The 21,666-nt window shown below is 40.5% G+C and overlaps 2 protein-coding genes and 1 long non-coding RNA gene across 14 annotated transcripts in view; 1 reads left to right on the forward strand and 2 right to left on the reverse strand.

Annotated features, from left to right (window-relative positions):
• Nucleotides 1–16,636, reverse strand: part of LOC115153130 (bone morphogenetic protein receptor type-1A) — a 75,972-nt gene extending 59,336 nt beyond the window's left edge. For all 3 annotated transcript variants that reach the window (XM_029698217.1, XM_029698215.1, XM_029698218.1), the window contains exons 1-2: nucleotides 16,380–16,636; nucleotides 758–895 (exon numbers count right to left, since the gene is read on the reverse strand). The gene's annotated coding sequence lies outside the window, so the exon portion shown is untranslated. The remainder of the gene's footprint in view (nucleotides 1–757; nucleotides 896–16,379) is intronic.
• The window catches only part of LOC115153133 (uncharacterized), a 34,784-nt gene continuing 14,703 nt past the window's right edge, over nucleotides 1,586–21,666 (forward strand). Inside the window, exons 1-2 of the long non-coding RNA XR_003867644.1 lie at nucleotides 1,586–1,849; nucleotides 9,740–9,939. This is a non-coding gene — a long non-coding RNA (uncharacterized LOC115153133). The remainder of the gene's footprint in view (nucleotides 1,850–9,739; nucleotides 9,940–21,666) is intronic.
• Nucleotides 17,086–21,666, reverse strand: part of ldb3a (LIM domain binding 3a) — a 74,245-nt gene continuing 69,664 nt past the window's right edge. For all 10 annotated transcript variants that reach the window (XM_029698213.1, XM_029698210.1, XM_029698212.1 and 7 more), the window contains one exon: nucleotides 17,086–21,624. In XM_029698213.1, coding sequence (XP_029554073.1) covers nucleotides 21,535–21,624 — 90 coding nt within the window. In that variant the 3' untranslated portion in view covers nucleotides 17,086–21,534. The remainder of the gene's footprint in view (nucleotides 21,625–21,666) is intronic.

A 21,666-nucleotide genomic window follows, 5' to 3' on the forward strand; every position in this document is an offset into this window, starting at 1 on the left:
TAAAAACGAGGAGGTGAAATACATTGGGTTCAACATTCTCTGTGAACATATGGTAGTAATTTGCTCGAGTAGACTCCCTGACTCTGAAAGTCTGCTGGTGGAGTGCGTAAGCTCAGACAGTCTTTTCTCTCTCTCTCAAACAAAAACAAAATAGAGAACATATGTGCAACCAATCAGTTTATTACCTAATATTTTATACATTGAACTAAGACTAGGTGTCTTAATGTCAACAATACATTTTTTTAAGACCAAAAAAAAAGAAATACAAAAGAAATACTTCAAAAATTTCATTCTAGATTTCTTATGGCAGGTGTCACTCCACCCATGGCAAACTTAGATGTCTAGCCTAAACCTCCAGGAGCATGTGCAATCATGTCCTTTCCTTCTCTTATTCCACCAGTTATTAATGACATCAGCAGACAGCTCCAATGACCCAATCTGTGCCTGCAATTAAAACCACCTGATTGGCCAGCTCTGCTGGGAGAGGTCAGGGGTTAATCTCCTCAGAGGGGTATAGACAGGTTTTGGGGTAATCACCGGTGCCCTCCAGAGAGAAATTAACATTTGTTTGTTAGGTAAGATTAAAAGGCTGAGATGGAATCCAAATAGAGATCCATTCACCAACCAAGCATGTGACCACAACACATCTTGCACAAATTACACACTGTATGGGGCTGAACATGCATCATCACAAGCATAACCCAGAGCAGGAGTCATCCCTCTGATTCACTGTAACAGCCATAGAGAGCAGTCTTACCTCATTGGGGGATCCATGGTGCAGGGGCATGTTGAGGATGCTTGTAGAGACCAGTGTTGGTGCTGGGGGTCATACAGATCCATTGGGATAAAGAACATAGACGCTGGAGATAAAAATCCAGCATGGCACCATGGAGACCTGAGCAGGAGAGGGTAAGAAACTCAAATTAGTCACACACCAAGAAAATGGGACTTACTGCACTTCAAAGTGTGTCAATGTCAATGGCAGATGGGAACCACAAAACATGTCAGGTCGGGAAGGCTATTGATTATATATCACGAGTCTTGGGATGTCTGGTTGAAAATAAAAACTGATTTAGCTAAACATTTATTTTTTGTTTCTGCCCTGAGATTGTGCGCAAAAACCCTATGGGTTAAGGAGGCTGGGGGGGGGGGGGGGTTGCTGGGCAACCCGAGCGGTGCAGAGGTATCATTGCACAGCTCTGCAGACATCCTGTCACCGGGCCAGGAGCCCAGGGACCCAGCCGCAGTACACTACGACCTCCACTGAGGGAAAGGCATTACACATCACTGCAGCCCACAACTTAGTTCTCACAACTTTAGAAGTCATTAGCAGTGCCGGATCGGTGCGCGCGTGGAATTACTGCCATTTCAGCATCACCTCCAGAAGGACGTTGCCAGAGAGAGACCGAGGCAAATTCCAACAGGAATATAAGAGATAGGCCTACAGCACAAAGGTAGAGGACTATAGTGTCTGAAAAATAAAATGTGGGCGACTCATACATTGACTCACTTGTGTGATTAGTCAAGTCAGTAACCTTGAGAACCACAGTAACGCTGGCACGTTTTGGACTTCTAACCCCTTTTAAACAGTATGCGTTTGAGCTACAGGGTTGTTGCAGTGGATTTGTCCATTTGTTCCATTAGTCTATGATTAACGGGAGTTAGAGTGGCATTTCTGAGACAAGGGCGGATCGCGAAGACAGTTCTTCTCACACAAAAAATAACATCTAAAGTCTGAACGGTTGGAGTTAAACTATTATGACCCCATCTATGAAAAGCGGAGACGCTCACGAACACGTAACCAGTTTCGCTCTAAGACGCTAACAAGCCACACAAGAGTCGTTAGAAGGTAAGAGGTTCTTCTACATAGAAGATCATACGAAATCCCAGGACACAGTGTCTATAATACTGTAAAAAGCCCAAACTCCAGTTGTTACTCACAATTTCTTTACTTACAGCATTCTTATGAATACATTTATCAGGTTTTTGCTTGGCAGCCATTGTTTTGGGGGAAAGGGATTACATAAAATGTATTTAAGATTAGCCTTTCAAAAACAGATTTAGGCCTAGCCTACATGAACCTGAAAACATACTGAGGGGCAAAGTGTCAGTCAATAGCTGGAATGATACCAGGGAATCCTCATCTAGCTGACAGAAATATCAGCAAATACATCCATCCCAACAGCACATTGGGACACACAAACATCTGATTTTAGACCGGGGAGGTGTTATTCCAAGGGGTGGGGGGAGGACAAGGGTGTCCCCATAAAGCCTCCAGTGAGTGGGCCACTGCAGGCCAGAGAAGCCCCCTGCTGTGGCTGGGAGATAAGTGGAGCCGCATGGTCTGGATATGGCCCAGCAGCCAGGAACAGCTCTCAGCACCAACACAGGGGCTTTTCTTCCACCAGGAAGAGCTCCTTGAGACTCAAAGGGTCTTTATTTAGCCAGGGATGTCAAAGTGAGTTTACATTCAAAACAGACAGCACGCGACAAACTCTTGCAGGGAAAATAAATGCACTATATCAAATAGAAATCTTCAATTCCTGCGAGCAGGAAACTCTATTCTGTTAGCTTAAAGGCATTTGAGGGCACCAGAGCAAAGTCTAAAACACCCTCGTAAAAGGAAATAACAACTGCAGTAGGCATTCCATGCACTAACTACTTTCAGGCCAAATTACAAGAAAACTACCATTTGAAAGTGCTAGAGCGGTTAGTATGAGCAAATGGAATACAAATTGAAGAAAAATCCATGGACAGAGTGAGCACATTCAGGAGAGCGAAAGGCAGCAGAGGGAGATCAGCTGTGCTCATCTGTTTACAATACTGCCTCTAGACTCAAATGTCTCCTCACCAAGCCAGGGTCACTTAAGGGTGCAGCCGATAATTAGCAACTAACCGCGCTGGCTATTTATAAAGTCCTGAGAGAATGCAGGAATATATTCTGAGGTTGGGAGGTTTGTCACAGTGCAGGGGCATGGCTCCGGGGAAAGTTATTTTGAGTAAAAGCAACAATGCAGAGAGAAATGCAGGAAGCATTAAAATAGAGAGCGAAAGTACTAGCTAGACATCTTGTAGTTCTACTCCAAGTTTAAGTGCTATCATTAAAGTTGGAGAGTTAGCCTCACATCTGTTGTGAAGGGGGAAAAGCTTCAAGCGCCTTGTCACGTCATATGCAAATTCCTCACAGCACTAGGTGTCAGGTGTTAAACTTCACTGTCTGACAGGATAGTTGAGTAACCGTCTTTGTCCTTCCTTACATAACGGAAAAGAACTGTCAGCCAGGAAAGGGAACACTGCTGCCCCAAAGTGCGAGGAATCCCGCGGCAGAAAAAAAACTAAAGTCAACAAACAAAAAAACGAAAAGAAACATTATTGGGCTGATGTGTGAGTTTGTGTGTGTGTGTGTGTGTGTGTGTGTGTGTGTGTGTGTGTGTGTGTATGTGTGTGTGTGTATGTATGTATGTATGTATGTATGTATGTATGTATGTATGTATGTATGTATGTATGTATGCATGTATGTATGTATGTATGTATGTGTGTGTATGTGCAACAGAGGTTCGAAAAAGGAAGTCGAAGTGAAGCATTTGGAGATTCCATCGCTGAAGTTAATTCCGTCGGCTTTTGCAAAACCAACAGAGTGGCACGAGAGCAGAGGCAAATGTGTCGAAGCTCAGAGGAGCGACTAATGCCATCAAAGTGAACAATCAGCCATAGCTAATTGAAATTAAAGACCATACAGGGGGAGGGAGAGTGGCTCCGGTCCGTTCACAGGGTCCTCTCTGTGTGGGGATGTGTATAGGCCTATGCCAGCTTCCCCCCTCTCTCAGCAACTCACCTCAAAATCAAGTCCAACTGTTTTCTAACAGGAAAAATCAGCCTCCTGTTAACTAGCTACTTTAACCAAAGTCCTAACCTACATCTAGCTCAGTGTTTTCAACAAGCATACATTCACTCATTTTTCTTATATTTTTAGACCGCAAATTGACCGCAAGCCTAAAGAGATACAGTGGGGGGAAAAAGCATTTGATCCCCATCTGATTTTGTACGTTTGCCCACTTACAAAGAAATGATCAGTCTATAATTTTAATGGTAGGTTTATATGAACAGTGAGAGACAAAATAACAAAAATAACGAGCGAAACGCATGTCAAAAATGTTATAAATTGATTTGCATTATAATGAGGGAAATAAGTATTTGACCCCCTCTCAATCAGAAAGATTTCTGGCTCCCAGGTGTCTTTTATACAGGTAACGAGCTGAGATTAGGAGCACACTCTTAAAACCTCTTACATCTAGATGTTCCGCTAGCGGAACATCTGCTCCAATATCCAATGATGGGCGGGGCGCGAAATACAAACTCCTCTAAAATCCGAAAACTTCCACTTTTCAAACATATGACTATTTTACAGCTATTTAAAGACAAGACTCTCCTTTATCTAACCACACTGTCCGATTTCAAAAAGGCTTTACAGCGAAAGCAAAACATTAGATTATGTCAGCAGAGTACCCAGCCAGAAATAATCAGACACCCATTTTTCAAGCTAGCATATAATGTCACAAAAAACAAAACCACAGCTAAATGCAGCACTAACCTTTTATGATCTTCATCAGATGACACACCTAGGACATTATGTTATACAATACATGCCTGTCTGTTCAATCAAGTTCATATTTATATCAAAAAACAGCTTTTTACATTAGCATGTGACGTTCAGAACTAGCATTCCCACTGAACACTTCCGGTGAATTTACTAAATTACTCACGATAAACGTTCACAAAAAGCATAACAATTATTTTAAGAATTATAGATACAGAACTCCTCTATGCACTCGATATGTCCGATTTTAAAATAGCTTTTCGGATGAAGCACATTTTGCAATATTCTAAGTACATAGCCCGGCATCACAGGGCTAGCATCACAGGGCCAGTTTAGCCTTCACAAAAATCACATTTCCTATAAGAAAAATGTTATTACCTTTCTTGTTCTTCGTCAGAATGCACTCCCAGGACTTCTACTTCAATAACAAATGTTGGTTTGGTCCCAAATAATCCATCGTTATGTTCCATCAAGACGTTTTGTTCGTGCGTTCTAGACACTATCCCAATGGTATATCACGGTCACGAGCATGGCGCAGAAAGTGACAAAAAAATTCTAAATATTCCATTACCGTACTTCGAAGCATGTCAACCGCTGTTTAAAACCAATTTTTATGCAATTTATCTCGTAGAAAAGCGATAATATTCCGACCGGGAATCTGCGTGCCTGTAAACTGAGGAAAAAAACCGAAAGCCGGGGGTGGGGCGGGTCGCGAGCGTAAGCATTTCCCCACTGAGAGACCACTTAGCCAGGGCTTTGAATTACGTCATTCCTGTTTTTCCCGGGCTCTGAGAGCCCATTGGAGATGTGGGTATTGTCACGTAACAGCAGAGATCCTAAGTTTTTGGAAGAGATGTCAAAGAAAGCAAATAAATGGTCAGACAGGGTACTTCCTGAACAGAACCTTCTCAGGTTTTTGCCTGCCATAGGAGTTCTGTTATACTCACAGACACCATTCAAACAGTTTTAGAAACTTTAGGGTGTTTTCTCTCCAAAGCTAATAATTATATGAATATTCTAGTTTCTGGGCAGGACTAATAATCAGATTAAATCGGGTACGTTTTTTATCCAGCCGTGAAAATACTGCCCCCTAGCCATAAGAGGTTAAAGGGAGTGCTCCTAATCTCAGCTTGTTACCTGTATAAGTCACCTGTCCACAGAAGCAATCAATCAATCCGATTCCAAACTCTCCACCATGGCCAAGACCAAAGAGCTCTCCAAGGATGTCAGGGACAAGATGTGTAGGTCTACACAAGGCTGGAATGGGCTACAAGACCATCGCCAAGCAGCTTGGTGAGAAGGTGACAACATTTGGTGCGATTATTCACAAATGGAAGAAACACAAAAGAACTGTCAATATCCCTCGGCCTGGGGCTCCATGCAAGATTTCACCTTGTGGAGTTGCATTGATCATGAGAATGGTGAGGAATCAGCCCAGAACTACACGGGAGGATCTTGTCAATGATCTCAAGGCAGCTGGGACCATAATCACCATGAAAACAATTGGTAACACACTACGCCGTGAAGGACTGAAATCCTGCAGCGCCCGCAAGGTCCCCCTGCTCAAGAATACATATACATGCCCATCTAAAGTTTGCCAATGAACATCTGAATGATTCAGAGGACAACTGGTGAAAGTGTTGTGGTCAGATGAGACCAAAATGGAGCTCTTTGGCATCAACTCAACTCGCCGTGTTTGAAGGAGGAGGAATGCTGCCTATGACCCCAAGAACACCATCTCCACCGTCAAACATGGGAGGTGGAAACATTATGCTTTGGGGGTGTTTTTCTGCTAAGGGGACAGGACAACTTCACCGCATCATTTGACGGGGCCATGTGCTGCCAAATCTTGGGTGAGAACCTCCTTCCCTCAGCCAGGGCATTGAAAATGGGTCGTGTATGGGTATTCCAGCATAACAATGACCCAAAACACACAGCCAAGGCAACAAAGGAGTGGCTCAAGAAGAAGCACATTAAGGTCCTGGAGTGGCCTAGCCAGTCTCCAGACCTTAATCCCATAGAAAATCTGTGGAGGGTGCTGAAGGTTTGAGTTACCAAACGTCAGCCTCGAAACCTTAATGACTTGGAGAAGATCTGCAAAGAGGAGTGGGACAAAATCCCTGTGGGCAAACGTACAAAATCAGCAGGGGATGAAATACTTTTTTCCCCCACTGTATATTATTTGACTAATGTCAAACCTTGATTGACATTAGTATTGAGGGAACCCTGAAGAGCTGAGTGAAAGATTTATTTTTAGAAGCACTGCTCACAGGCATAACAGTTGGTCTAATTTACTTGAAATAAAGTCTTGGTGTTTGTCCTTGTGTTTCTTGGCTATTTACATTGTTTTGTTCACAACCTAAGTTATATTTCAATATTTAAGTTTTAACTGCTAGGGAAGAGAAGACAACAGGCTACTTACTAGTCAGACTCAATCTCAAAGGCAAAAAAAGTGACTGGAGTCACTTTACACAGTAACCTTAGAGGCAGGTGAACATTTGTGTCTCAACTTTGATATTTTGGTTAAAAGACTCAGGTCACAAAAAATGAAATCAAAACAATATACCACATTAATTCTTAGTAGTAATACATTTATTGTTTTAGAAACATTAGAAAGCATGCTCATCGTTTTTTTGCTTGTGTTTCGTTGGTGTAATTGTAGTGAAAAAATTTATTTTGGCAGGTAAAAAAATCTGAGTGGCTGGTAGATTTTTTTTTTGTTTTTTTTTGACCTGCCACACGGCTGGTGGACCAAAGAGTTAATGTTAGGCCCTGCTCCTTTCTCTGTTTTTATCCAATTTCATGTGTCATTTTAAGACAGACATTATGGTTGGAGTGGAGATGGGTCTTGTGGGTTGATGAGTCTTCCCACTGCATGTACCATCCATTATTGCTCAGGGGAAGAAAACAGGATTTATGCAAAAAGAATACCCTTGCACTTATCTTATTGGCATTCAATTATTCTCAAAGTTGTGAGCATACCAGTTGACATTTGGACTAGGCCACCAGCTGGTCTTAAAATCAGTGATCAAGTTGTATTAACATTAGGCCAAACAGACCTTGATGAAGAGCATGGAAATTATTTGGGGATGGCACACAGTGGACAGAGTATACACTCACAGGTCAAACTGAGAAACAATGACAGACGGCTGCAAATTGAAAATGAAGCTGTGAAAATGCAGGCCTATAGTGAACTCAGCAATGTTTTCATGTGTTAATCCATTTTAAACACTTGCCAGCCTAAATGTCATAAACAAGGGCCTACTAGATTTGTACTGCAGTGGTTCCTGACATAGCAATCAAAAGACTTGTGTGCATTTAACCTCTCAAAGAGGTAGTACAGCAAAGAAACAATAATCAGAACTACTTGTCAACAATTTTGGGGCGGCAGGTAGCCTAGTGGTTAGAGCGTTGGGCCAGTAACCGAAAGGTTGCTGGATCGAATTCCCGAGCTGACAATCTGTCGTTCTGCCCCTGAACAAGGCAGTTAACGATAGTCTTATCTTTAAAATGGTGTAAAATAGTCATATGTTTGAGAAATTGAAGTTATACCATTTTTTTAGGTATTTGTATTTCGCGCCACGCGATTCCACTGGCTGTTGACTAGGGTGGGACGCAAACGTCCCACCTTGCCCAGGGAGGTTAACCCACCGTTTCCCGGTAGGTCGTCATTGAAAATGAGAATTTATTCTTAACTGACTTGCCTAGTTAAATAAAGGTTAAATAAAAATAACTAGAGATGTTAAAGGATAACTATTAAAATCGTCTAGTCATGCCTATCACTCTATAGGTTAATTTGCTTAATTCATGGAATTAAATTGCCGTGTGTGTATTTTCATTAGTCGTTATGCATGTTATTTATCACATGCACACAGAGCCTAGTTTGAGGAGAGGAATAGCCCATCATCTGCGAGAGCAGATCCTCAAAAAGCTGGTACAGGAGTGAAACGTGCTTTTGTAAGCTCAGTCATTGCACAACAAATATAAATTCTAAATGCAATCGGCAGGATTAAAAAAAAAAAATGTATCTCAAACTCAGAATTAAAGCGCACCTCCCATTTCAGTGCTTCGTCAACGGTGGGAAGGCCATCAGCGAGTCAGCACCACTTCACAATGTGAGCTTGAGGCAGTATAAAATCAGGGCTTGACTAACTTCTTTAGCCAATTATCTTTCAGACAAGTAGTGTGTGTATATATATATATATATATATATATATATATTATATATTTTTTTTTTACTTGTCCAAAAGCTCAAATCACCCCCCCCATTTTTTTTATTTATATGTAATGCTATTTTTCCCACCGTTGTGTGATGCAAGGAACCACTTTACAAAATAAATTTCATATTTTTTAACCATAGAGAATCAAACCGAAATCTAGGCTAAATGGCCTGTTAGCTTCTTTGCATATTCAAGCCCGTCTCAAAATACAACACTGTTCTTGGAGGATGGTTGGCCACCCTTGGCAGCCTATAAAATATTGCAACATTACAATTAGAACCAAATACTCATCTTCAGAAAATAATTCCCTTCAGGGCTCGAAATTAAGGGCTTCCCGTCATCCCTGGGAGGCTAAAAATATGTATATGTTTCAAAACAGACTCTGGGGCAATTCTAGGACGACAGATCCAAAATTCATACAACCACTGCACATTAAAACATTTTAAAAAGCAAATGACACTGATGCAACATCAGACCGTTCAGCTTAAAATGTTGATAAAGTTGTATTTATTCATATAAGCTCAACAATGCGCACATGGCTGTGGGCTACACAGGAATGTTCCTAAATGCGTTCTCAAAGTGCACCTCACCAGCGAGTGGTTTCATGTGACCAAGCAGAGATAAAAATATCCCTTAGAAAGGAGGGTTACTAATATGGCTAGGATTACACCTTTGGATGCTTAACAATAAAATAAAGTTAATTTACATATTAAGTATTTATAAAATTATTCCCTCAACATTTCTATGGTCGTATTTTGGCTAGGCTACTTTGAAGGTAAAATCTGCTTCATTAAAGGTTTTAAACATGTTTATGGTTAAATAGTTTCAAAACGTAGTTGGAATGGCGCTGGAGGGAACAGCAGCCGTCTTAATTATGATTTTTTTGCACTGATCTTAACTTATTTTGTACATAATGTTTCAGACAGTTTCCTATGACCGAAAAGAGCTTCTAGACATCAAAACTGCGATCACTAACCTCAATTTGTATGAGGATTTCTACTTCAATGAATCGGAAGTGAAGGACATAATACTCATCCTGGACCAGGCCCAAATCCACAACACCCGGAGGAAGTGGCAGCGTTAAAGAGGCCGGCATGCGGGACACCTGACGAGACCATGTCGGTGAGTGGATAAACGCCTCTACCCTCCATTTTAACAGCGAATTTGCAATCACTGAAAAATAGTCTTGAACGGAGCCCGTCCAGTTTATCATATAAAAGTGATCTGAAGAACTGTAATATCCTGTTTCACAGAGTCGTAGCTAAACAAGGACATGGGAAATATAAATCTAGCTGGTTTCTCTATACATCAGCAGGATGGTAGTGTCGGGGAAGCTCGGGGGCGGGATGTGTCTCTTAGCAACAGCTGGTGCACAATCTCTAATAATAAAGAAGTCTCAAGGTTGAGATAGAATACCTCATGATAAACTCCTGGTAAATAGTATGGTCTACAGTTGATCTATATTTTTCATAGCTGTCTATTTACTATCACAAACTGATGCTGGCACTAAGACCGCACTCAACGAGCTGTAAAGGACCATAAGCAAACAAGAAAATTCTCACCCAGAGCCGGCGCTCCTAGTGGCAAGTGATTTTAAAATCAGGAAAACTGAAATCCGTCTTACCTCATTTCTACCAACACGTCACCTGTGCAACTAGAGGCAAAAACATAAAGTGTAGATCAGTTACTCCACACAGACACGCATACAAAGCTCTCCCTTACGCTCCATTTGGCAAATCTGACCATAACTATATCTTCCTGATTTCTGCTTACAAGCAAAAACTCAGAACAGAAAGTACCAGTGACGCACACGCTCAATATGGAAGCGGTGTGTGATGAAGCGGATGCTACGCTACAGGACTGTTTCGCTAGCACAGACTGGAATATGTTCCGGGACTCATCCCATGGCATTGAAGAGTTTACATCAGTCACCAGCTTTATTAATATGGATTATGTACAGACCCTAAAGATATTGCTTTTCATCAATGTATACAGAACTCCTCTATGCACTCGATATGTCCGATTTTAAAATAGCTTTTCGGTGAAAGCACATTTTGCAATATTCTAAGTAGATAGCCCTGTGATGCCGGGCTAACTATTTAGACACCCAGCAAGTTTAGCATTCACCAAAGTCAGATTTACTATAAGAAAAATGTTATTACCTTTGCGGTCTTCGTCAGAATGCACTCCCAGGACTTCTACTTCAATAACAAATGTTGGTTTGGTCCCAAATAATCCATAGTTATGTTCAAACAGCGGCGTTTTGTTCGTGCGTTCAAGACACTATCCGAAGGGTAAATAAGGGTTACGAGCATGGCGCATTTCGTGACAAAAAAATTCTAAATATTCCATTATCGTACTTCGAAGCATGTCAACTGCTGTTTAAAATCAATTTTTATGCCACTTTTCTCGTAAAAAAGCGATAATATTCCGACCGGCAAAGCCTGTTTACATTCAACGAGAGAGAAAGTAAAAGCATGCTATCCCCTCATGCACGAGCCTCATTCTAAAGGCCCTCTGATAGAGCACTTGCCAAACGCACTAGTGTGTTTCAGCCTGGGCCTTGAATTACGTCATTCAGCTTTTTCCCGGGTTCTGAGAGCCTATGGGAGCCGTAGGAAGTGTCACGTTACAGCAAAGATCCTCAGTCTTCAATAAAAAGAGCCAAGAAGGACAACAACTTGTCAGACAGGCCAATTCCTGGTCAGAATATTCAGGTTTTGGCCTGCCATATGAGTTCTGTTATACTCATAGACACCATTCAAACAGTTTTAGAAACTTTAGGGTGTTTTCTATCCAAATCAAACAATTATATGCATATTCTAGTTACTGGGCAGGAGTAGTAACCAGATTAAATCGGGTACGTTTGTTATCCGGCCGTGCAAATACTGCCCCCTATCCCCAACAGGTTAATATCCTAAAACAACTCCCACTGGCACTAATAATATCATGTGTTTATAAATAGTGTAATTGTGTGAATATCATTTATGCATTTGAATGGCTTGGTTAAATTTGTTATTCCATACACTCAAGATTGCAAAACGCTGCCAATTGCGCAAGTTGGAGTTAAGAAATACATCATACAGCACTGGAAAGCTGGGTTCCTGCTCTTCTCAATAATTCCCATAAAAACTGTTGTCTCTTCCCGAGACTATGCAAAATGTCTAAATGCAATGACCAACCTGGACTCAGAGGTAGACATAACATAGTAAATGCAAATTCGGGGCACTCCAATTATATTGAACACAAATATAAAAAGTATTGGTAAAGTATTGGTCCTATATTTCATGAGCTGAAATAAAAGATCCCAGAAAGGTTCCATATGAACAAATAGCTTATTTCTCTCAAATGTTGTGCAAAAGTAGTAAGTGGTTACAAAGTTGCTAATTAGCTTACATTTTCTGTGATAAGATTCGAACACGCAACCTTAGGGTTGCTAGACGTTCGCATCATACAAAAAACCCATCCACCCCAACCAACCACTACTTTTGTTTTTTCCTTAAGTAACCTTCTGTCTTATGTAACCATACCAAACGTAACATATACTAATTTCAGTGTCCAGGATTTACGTTTACTATGTTACTACTAGCCTATGAGACCAGGCTGCTGGGCTTATTAGAACACATTTCTTTCCATGCAGCAATAAGCTGTGTGAGGAGTATCACGCTCTTGCCACCCGACAGCTGATATTCAGCTGATAAATGAACGACATAGCTACTTAACAGCTTTGGGAACTAATCTGTTTTTTAAACAATTATATGGACTACAGAATATCATATTTTCAATGTTCAGTTTTATTTCTTCCTGTATTTAACCAACGAGTAATGTGAAAATAATGTTCAAATCTTGACACAGGGCTCTACAGTTTGCTGTGCGAACTGGAATTTTGATTTAGGAGTACTAGTGATCCTATCAAAAATGTAGGATTCTAGTTTTATTATCTCAAATATTTTACGTTGTGCTCCTACATTTCTCAACTTGGGTGCACATGTAGTCCTTGTAAAGAAAGGTCAGCATAGAGCCCTGCAACATTGCATCATATCACAGGCCTTAGGCATATTACTGAGGTATATCAACTGTTTTTACAAAGACAAAACATGACACTAATAATCTGCTTCTTACCCATCCTCGGTTTACTGAATCCTCCAGGAATGCCATTCTTTTAGCTGCCTTCCACATATTATTTCAGAAGCTGATCGGCCTCCATCACACAACACATGTTTTTATAAATCACAAGGCCCCAAATAATCACATTTTCTTGGTTCACAAACAGGAAGGGATTTCCCCAAATAAAACTAAGTAAACAAACTCTGACCTTCTCCACTTTCTCCCTTAAAAGACAAAAACCTTTAAATTACCATCAAAACAATCTGTCCCTTGCCCTATTCACATTAGCTCTTCTACAATATTCACTCAGATGGCCCTGTGTATTTAAAAGAAAGATCAACACCATTAAAAAGGACAACTGCAGCCTGCATGGTAAACATCAAGGCCAGTCATCCAGCAACCGTGTAGAACAGGGGTGTCGTGTCAAACATACAGCAAGCAGGTGGTTTCAGTCTGAAATAGGCAGGTCAACGAAAGGCTGTTCGAATCAAAATGAATGAAAAACATTTGCACACCTAGGTGTTCAAAGAAAATCCCTCTTCAACAAGGGCATTGAAGATGTAAACATTAGATTTATAGTCTTTATCTGCTGTTCTAAGTTTGAATTGGATCTGAGCGGTAGATCTCAGCTTGCATTTTGACTCAGTTATCAGAAAAGGTTGGTGACCACTGCTCTATCCTGATTGCCTAGTCACTTTCACCCCTACCTGCATGTACATATTACCTCAATTACCTTGCCGCTGTTACTATTAAAAAAAATGTTAAGCTAAAATGTTCCTACTTTTTTAACTCTCCATTGTTGGGAAAGGGCTAGTAAGTTTTCTTCCACAGCTCAGCCACCCTGTCTCCAGGCTGGGGGGGGGGGGGTAGGAATGGGGGTTGACTCAGGGAGGCAAAGCAGACAGAGGAACCCATTGGGATGTGAAACTTGATCCGTGTGCTACCCCCTCCCTCCATCTCCACCACCTCGCCAGAGAGCCTTAGAGACTCCCTGAGCAATCTGATCCTTCACTGCCTATGAGATTGGAAATGCTTTCAGAGGAGAAAGACGGATGCAGGACAACAGAAGCAAGGCAGGGGAAAGACGCTCTTAAACATAAAGGGATGTTAGAAAAACAAGCATTGTACATTTAAAAGCGCTTGAGAATGTTTTGCTTCTCTCTTTCACCGCACTCAGAACACTTGAGGCAAGTTCTGGTTTACGTTACAGACTCCAGTACTGAAACAACTTCATTCTAGGAAATAAGTATCACTACTACCCACACCACCTACAACACACTAAGCATGGACTTTACGGAAACCATGTAGGTTAGCCTACTTAATGAAAGTACATTAAAAAACATCTCTTGATTTTTAACATTTAGGCTATGCCTACTTAAAAGTTCAACTGCAGTGGCAGCTGTCAAGCAGGGGCATGGGAGACAAAACAAATGACCCATCATTCCATTATAAAAGGAGAAGATAATTCCAGCTAGATACATCCTCTTGACAAAGAGCAGACCTCTGATCTGTGCATAAATCATATCTGAATTATGCACAATTTACTGAACCCCATCCCCATTTCTGTCTAACCCTCCATTATGTTCTCTGCAGACTTCAGGCAGTTACAGAGCTCTGGCTAATTAATCACACTCAGCTCCAGAGCAGGGCTAGACTCCTGCTATAATCACTGTGTTAGCCCACTGATCAAGATACTGTGTACACAATCATTGCTAGAGAAACTAGGCATAGGTCTATATGAACTATGAAGACATTCAGATACATCTAAATAGGGACCATTTATTGTCATGTGCTTGATTATGGTTTTAATAGCTGGAGAAATCCTCACGCTTAGTTTGTTAGCCATTCTTCCTGGCCTAGTCTCACTCCCCCAATATTGGCCTGTTTTATGGAGTATCCCAGGCAACCCACAGAATGTAAAGATGTCTGGCATATGTATAATGTTAGACTTTAGATGCAATCATTTTTTCTCCACCTTTATAAATTCACTTCTACCCCGTGCTGCTTAAAAGTGGACAGTTTCACAGTCAGGGCTTCCATCTGGTTTTTGACCTCCCTATTTTCCAGAGCCCATTCACTCCAGAGTTGCCTTCAGCATTGGAAGGTGGGGAGCACAACGCATCGCCCTCCCATTCCAGGCCCAAATTAAAACCAGCTTTTTTTTCACAGACGAGAAAAGCATGGCCAAAAATGTCCCATTCGTATGCGACCAACACACCATGAGAGACGAGACACTGGGTATTTTCCCTGTGAAAAAACAGACCTCTTGCTACTGACTAGTGTGTGTATGGGTGTTTGTATTGCCAGATTTTAAAGTGTCTCACTGCCTCCAATACTTTCACACCATCACTGTAGACTGTATCACATGACGATGATTGACCAATTTACGACGTGCAATGATAGTCAACAGGGAATAAAAATCCATTGACCTTCATGGTAGCCCCCCAGAAACTCCTTTATTCAAACTGTGTGTGTGGTTGTTGGCAGAAACGGGAGAGCTGACGTGAAGTCTAACTAAAGAGCAGGATGAATGCTTATTTGGGTGGTTATTTGCTTAATCAACTTAATCCTTGTTATCAGTACTTGATGTGGTACGTTGTCCTCCTCTGTCATCTGATAAACACTTGTTACAAAACACACTTACATTACAACGAGTCGGCCTACCATGAGCCAATGTACAGTTTTAATCCGCGAACAACTAACGTTAGCTAGTTAACTATGTATAATAAATGAAGTTAACACTAGGCTAGCCTACTAGGCTTTCAAGTTGTACAATTCAAATAGAACTTACTTTTCAGAGGGAAAATGAAAAACGTGTTATTTTGTCATCTAAATTTGATACAAATGATTCCAAAACTCATTGCATTCAACCACTCAGTAAAATGTGTTACATTGTTGCAATGTCTCTGGAAGCGATACTTATAACGTTAGTTACATGATACCGCTCTGTGCTAGCTAACTAGCTAACAACTTTCATTGCGTAATGAGTGAATTGAGTTATAAAAACAATTCAAACTAAACAACTAGCAAATAATACTCTGGCTAACTACATACTAACCAATTCGGTCAATATCAAAGTTCAGTGTCAGGTTTGCTAGTAGAAGTACTTGCAAACGAGTAAGCTAGCCAAACAAATGTATCTCGATACTTAGCTAGCTCGCTAACTAGCAAGTGGCTACGCTAAAATTAGCTAGCGCTAACAATCTAGCGAGGTAGTCTTCGCTTTCAAAACAAACTCGGAAACAAGGGGCTGTATTTAAACCGAAGCTAAAATGTTTAGCCAACTAGTTAATAAATATAAACGTAATACACTTCCAAAATGAAGCCAGTAGCTAATTTGTTTTCTCGTTTTATTTTTCAGACGCAAAAACTAACTTTTTCCACGATAACTGCAAAAGCGAGGGCAGAATTAACAGGTTTATAACCTAGCCTGGTTAGATTTCATTCCACCTCACCTTTTTCTTCAGCAGATGTGGCAATCCTTTTGGTTCCGGGCGAGCACTCCTCTGTATCTTTATATTTCGTCTTGAAGTTGCAAAAATGTGGTGTACATTTCCCAAACATGCAGTTTAACGTCGGCCCTGCTCTACTCGCTCTGTTTTTGCCTCTGCCTATGTCATTTGATGAAGCACACGTAGACAGACCAAAATTTTCCAATCACTGCAGCGAATGCACAACCATTTGAGGGGGACCGAGTTGCGGTAGGAGTATTTCTATGGAGAGTTCAAGTATGTCCCAATTACCTCAGTGACGCCCCCTGGTGTAAATGGACATACCTATTATTTTTCATTGCCCTAATCTACTACAGTATATTTGTGTTTGTTTGACACATGCATACAATAGTCTACTCACAAATAGAAGAGCGTGGAGAGTAAAACAAATCAGGGAAGAAGCGTGGAGAGGAGAGGGAGGAGATGGAGCTTGAGAGGTATATAGAGAAACTGGAGAAGCAGATAGATGGTGAAAATTGAGAAAGAGGTGGACAAAGTGTGGACATAAGAGGGATTGAAAAACATGGATAAAGGAGAGATGATATGGAGAATAAAAAGGTGGAGGAGGAGATAGATGAAGAGGATAGGATATGAAGAATAAAGGTGAGAAGAAAGTGGAAGAATAAGGGTGAGAAGGAAGTGGAATAATAAATCAAGGTGAAAGACAACGTTGTGAAATAAAATGTTTATTGACAAATTTCAAAGATTCAAACCATCCTAGGGTTATTCCACCAATTCAGTGCCTTTTGAGAAGTGTAATTTCACCAAAGTTTAACATTGTCAAGAGGACATGTTCAAATTCATAAAAAACATGTTCTCATCTCAAGAGGTTTTTTAAATAACAAAAATGACTATAGAAAGGGCCTATTAAAGTGCCAAATAAATCAAAATAAAGTAACAGGGTTGACTATTTCTTTTGAAATCAGCCATGAATCCCCTTGTGACAGGGGGAATGGATGCTTCTGTGCAACAGGGAGTGGCAAGTGAATATCAGCTTCACAAGAAAAAAAAAATGAAATAGCTAAAACATTTCTAGCCTGTCTATCTATGGGTAACAGGGTTGACGTGTTATGTTCGACCTGCTCAGTTTCCCACCACAAAACACCAGAAAATGGCCAAAAATAGTCAAACCATATCACCTGCTTTTAAACTATGATTTGACAATTAATGATAAATGTTTCTTTAAAAAAATATTTTAAAAGAAATAGTTTCACCATATTAAAACAAAAGTTCAGTTCACATAACAGGGATCACCAAAATGAGGGACAGGCGTAAATTAATCAATAATCACATGAAATAAATAATCTTCAAATTACTTTGTCAAAGCAACAAAAATTACTAGGGCTTTACAATGATGGTGACAAATGTTTTGAGTAAGTGGGTTGAAATCTTCCTAGAAGAAGTGACACAGGGTTGATGGAGGGGCGTCAAAATGCTGAATTTTGGCACTTTAGGTAGCCTTTATTCACATAAAAAAATAGATATATTTATTGGATTCTCCATATGGTCTGTATTAAAAGGGCACTTCATTTAATATAACAGGCTTTTAAAATGTAATATTGTTGCACAAGTTCTACTTAAATATCAAACGGACGCAAGAGGCACCCATTTTGTGGAACGACCCCCTAGAGATCTAGAGATACCAGCAGCCTATCAACATTGACTCTGGTAATACAGGCATACTTGTGGTTGTAAAACAAAAACATAATGGTGATTCGTAGTCTTTGCTGAACAATATAAATTAAGGTCATGGTATTTAATAGGCTACAGCATGCATAAATTAAGGCCCCTCAAACATTGTCCAATCCAGGAAGTTCTCAAGAGAGACGAAATCAAGCCCATTTCCTTCCCAAGATAGATACACACACACCCCGATAGACTCCTGTTAAATTCTTCAATCGTCAAGGTATATCCTTTCTCCATGTAACTCTGTTCTGATAACAGTCAGATGCATTTCACTAAATAAAGCAATGCATAAAACGTGTTCCTATTTCTAAGTATAGTTAGTGTTATGGTAGGCCAGGCAGGGTGAGTCGTTTGAAATATGGGGTTACAATCCAAACACATCAACGTTCCACATAAAAAGACCTTGTCTATATAGACAATAGGGTTCTAAGTACAAATGCAGCAAGAGATGAACCACTAATTCATGTGTTATTAATAATGTACAACAGAACAATGACAACCACCCTATTCCTCCCACACAGTCCATGCCAAAGAAAAAAAACATTGACGGCCTACAACTACTCAAAGATCAAAGCCGTATTTCAGTTACTGCTTCAAAAACATATAAGCAACTCAATGATCGGATTTAAGAGTGTGGTTGTTATCTCATGCCAAGTATATACCCATTCTAAAACAAAAATACTACTCTAAAAAAAATACCTTCCCCGATCAAAACACAGAACATGGAAGAAGAAGCAATCCCTTTTGCACATTGGATATACATCTTGCAGCCTCACAAGTGTTTACTAAACAGCAGTACAAACAGAAATAATGTGTGAACCAACATCTAAAAGACCATTCAGCAGCCTGAAATTGAAAAGGACTGTCTTAATGCAGTGTCATAGCAAAGTAACCTGTGTGCCATATAGACTGTTTAGTGAGAACTAGCCAGGAGGGAGGGAAGTGTCAAGAGTGAAGAGAACGATGAAGGCTACTTAAGTCTCTCGTTACAGAGGACAGAGATGCACCAGAGACCTCTTACCTAAATGGAATGAATGCCTGACGGCAGAGAGAAGTTATAGTCATTTGGGAATGGACTGTGAAATTCTATAAAACTGTGTCCTCCTTAAATATGTCCTTATCTATTCTTTCATAGGGTTATTATAGCCAATGTTGACTACAGAGGAAACGTGTGAGCATTGGAACCAGTGATATTGACATTTTGGGCTGCTGACATGGTCCTTCAGATACCAGGTGACACAAAATACACTATATTTGATTGTCTAAAAATAGCCTCAATGGGATGCACAGCATTTCTATCATCATGTTGACTCAACAGTCTTCTTTTTTTTATTTTAAAGGGGAACCATCTAAATAATCCTAACAATTGTTTTCCCTATGCTGTCCACAATTTCTGATTATGGAGTTAGTGTAATGACATTGCTGGTTGATACATGAGGCCTGGAAAAAAGCTTGACATTGAACTGTTGGATACAAAGTCCACAGGGGTGACAAATGGCTTTGTAGTGTTTGCTGGAGTGGGGACAGAGGGAACATACAGTGAGTGTACTATGTAGTGACTAGTGTCTGACGCATGCCAAGTAGCAGAATGGTGTCAACACTCTGTTGCACTCTAGTGGTTGGAAACTATACAACTAGTTTCAATACGCTGAACTTTCAGTAAACAACTATTTAGCAACAATTCAAGCCTGTCTTCATTTCCCTCCAATGGTACCATGTAAGGTTTATTCTTAACTGGCACTGACTGTGCTTTTCTTACCAGTTGATCTACACACATACAGTATGCATATCAAAAGTACTCAGTGTAGTGTTCTCAGTGTTATGTAAAATCACAGTATGCTTTGCTACTCTAGTGGCACAGATACATAACTAATACTGATGTTGCCTCAGTAGACATGCACTGACAATCATGTACAAAACTCATGCATGCACACACACTGACACAAACACAGAAAATACACAAAGATGTATAAAATAAACTCTGAAAGTATAAAGTCTGTAGACAAGCACACTGTCTCAACTGACCTTTAAGGTGTGTGTGTGCTAGTGAGAGAGAAATGATTGTGTTTGGCTGTTTTTGGCCTTGACAGATATTTCCTATACATTGTTGTTTAAATGAAGCGCTTCATACGTGGTGTATGGCATATCACCATACATAGACATCTGTTGTGTAAAATGTATCTGTAAGACCCCAGGCCAGAGCTTGCCTCCCTTAAGCGCAATTCAGAGACCAAAGCCGCGGAGACACAGTAGTCCGGTGGCCCATTGTGACATATCCATCTGGCTCTGGTCCACCATCCGTGCACCTCCCCAAAATTCCCATTACATACTATAAAAGACACAGAGTGGTTCCTTGATTTCCAGTCAGGAGCAAATCCCGTTTATGAGACACATTCCAAAAACCTAACTTCCCTTCCCCATAAAGTGTTCAAATATAGCCAAAGTGTTGTCTCATCTTCTACCTGGATCCCCAAAGTTGGTATAGTATTACTGTATCATAATGTAACAAAGCACCAACTTTGTATATAATAAATAAATAAATCCAGGATGAAAGAGTGAATGACAGGTTCTTCATATAATACTTTGAACCTCTGTATGATGCAACTGCATGCATACAAAACTAAATAATTCAGCAAAAGTCCAAATATAACTGTTTTGTTTGATCAGCAATATAAAACATCCATGGATGTTATACTTCCGTTTTATTCTATGTAAATAAATAACACTTTGCCAAAGATGCAATAAATATCACTTACTAAACTGTCACTTTAATAATACCTCTTTGAAATCAAACAGTACTCGTAGGCCTGAATGTGTCATGCTACAGTGTACTTCATCGGTTCACGTTCTGTGCTCTGTTGGTCAGCGTGAGGCATCATCATGTTAAATCTACTGGATGTGAAACTAAAACGGTCTTATTACATTCACTGCAAGCTATTTGGGTTTTTCCATTCAAAACAAAGCACACAGTGTTCCTGTGAAATAAGGTATCTTATTTACTGATTGCCCTGCTATTCCACTCAGTCTGCCTGTGTCTGTAGGCTGCTAAGGCTTTTCCTCCAGCCTCACTGGATTGAGGCCCTCCAGGACCTGAGTGGAGTAGCAAAGAATTTACATCAGTATTCTCTGATATAATATAATTCATTTGTAAGTGATATTAATAAACACAAACGTAACACATGTTTTTTTGGGGGGGGGGGCTGCAGCATTTTAGGCCGTTTTGTCTTGAATTTCAGTACCAATGAAAATACTTAAATTTTGTCACGCCTGATTGATCAGTTTACTGAACAGTCAATCTTGTTGCTATCATCTTCATCTTGTGTTTTTCATCATTTTGACTGGCATCAATGCCCTCTACAGGGCTCTTTGCCAAGGCTTGGGCATAGCTACGTAAGCACCTGCCCACCACCCCATAAAACTGCAGACGGAGCATCTACACATTGATGGCGTGAGCGTGCTTCTTGCACAGGGGTTTGTCCTTCTTGGAGTAGAAGGGCTGGCCCTCCAGGTTCAAATTGCACACCTGTGGGAGACGGACATAATTGTGAATGTCACAAAGCAATAT

The sequence above is a fragment of the Salmo trutta genome, chromosome 18 (genome assembly GCF_901001165.1).
Source record: "Salmo trutta chromosome 18, fSalTru1.1, whole genome shotgun sequence".
Taxonomy (NCBI): domain Eukaryota; kingdom Metazoa; phylum Chordata; class Actinopteri; order Salmoniformes; family Salmonidae; genus Salmo; species Salmo trutta.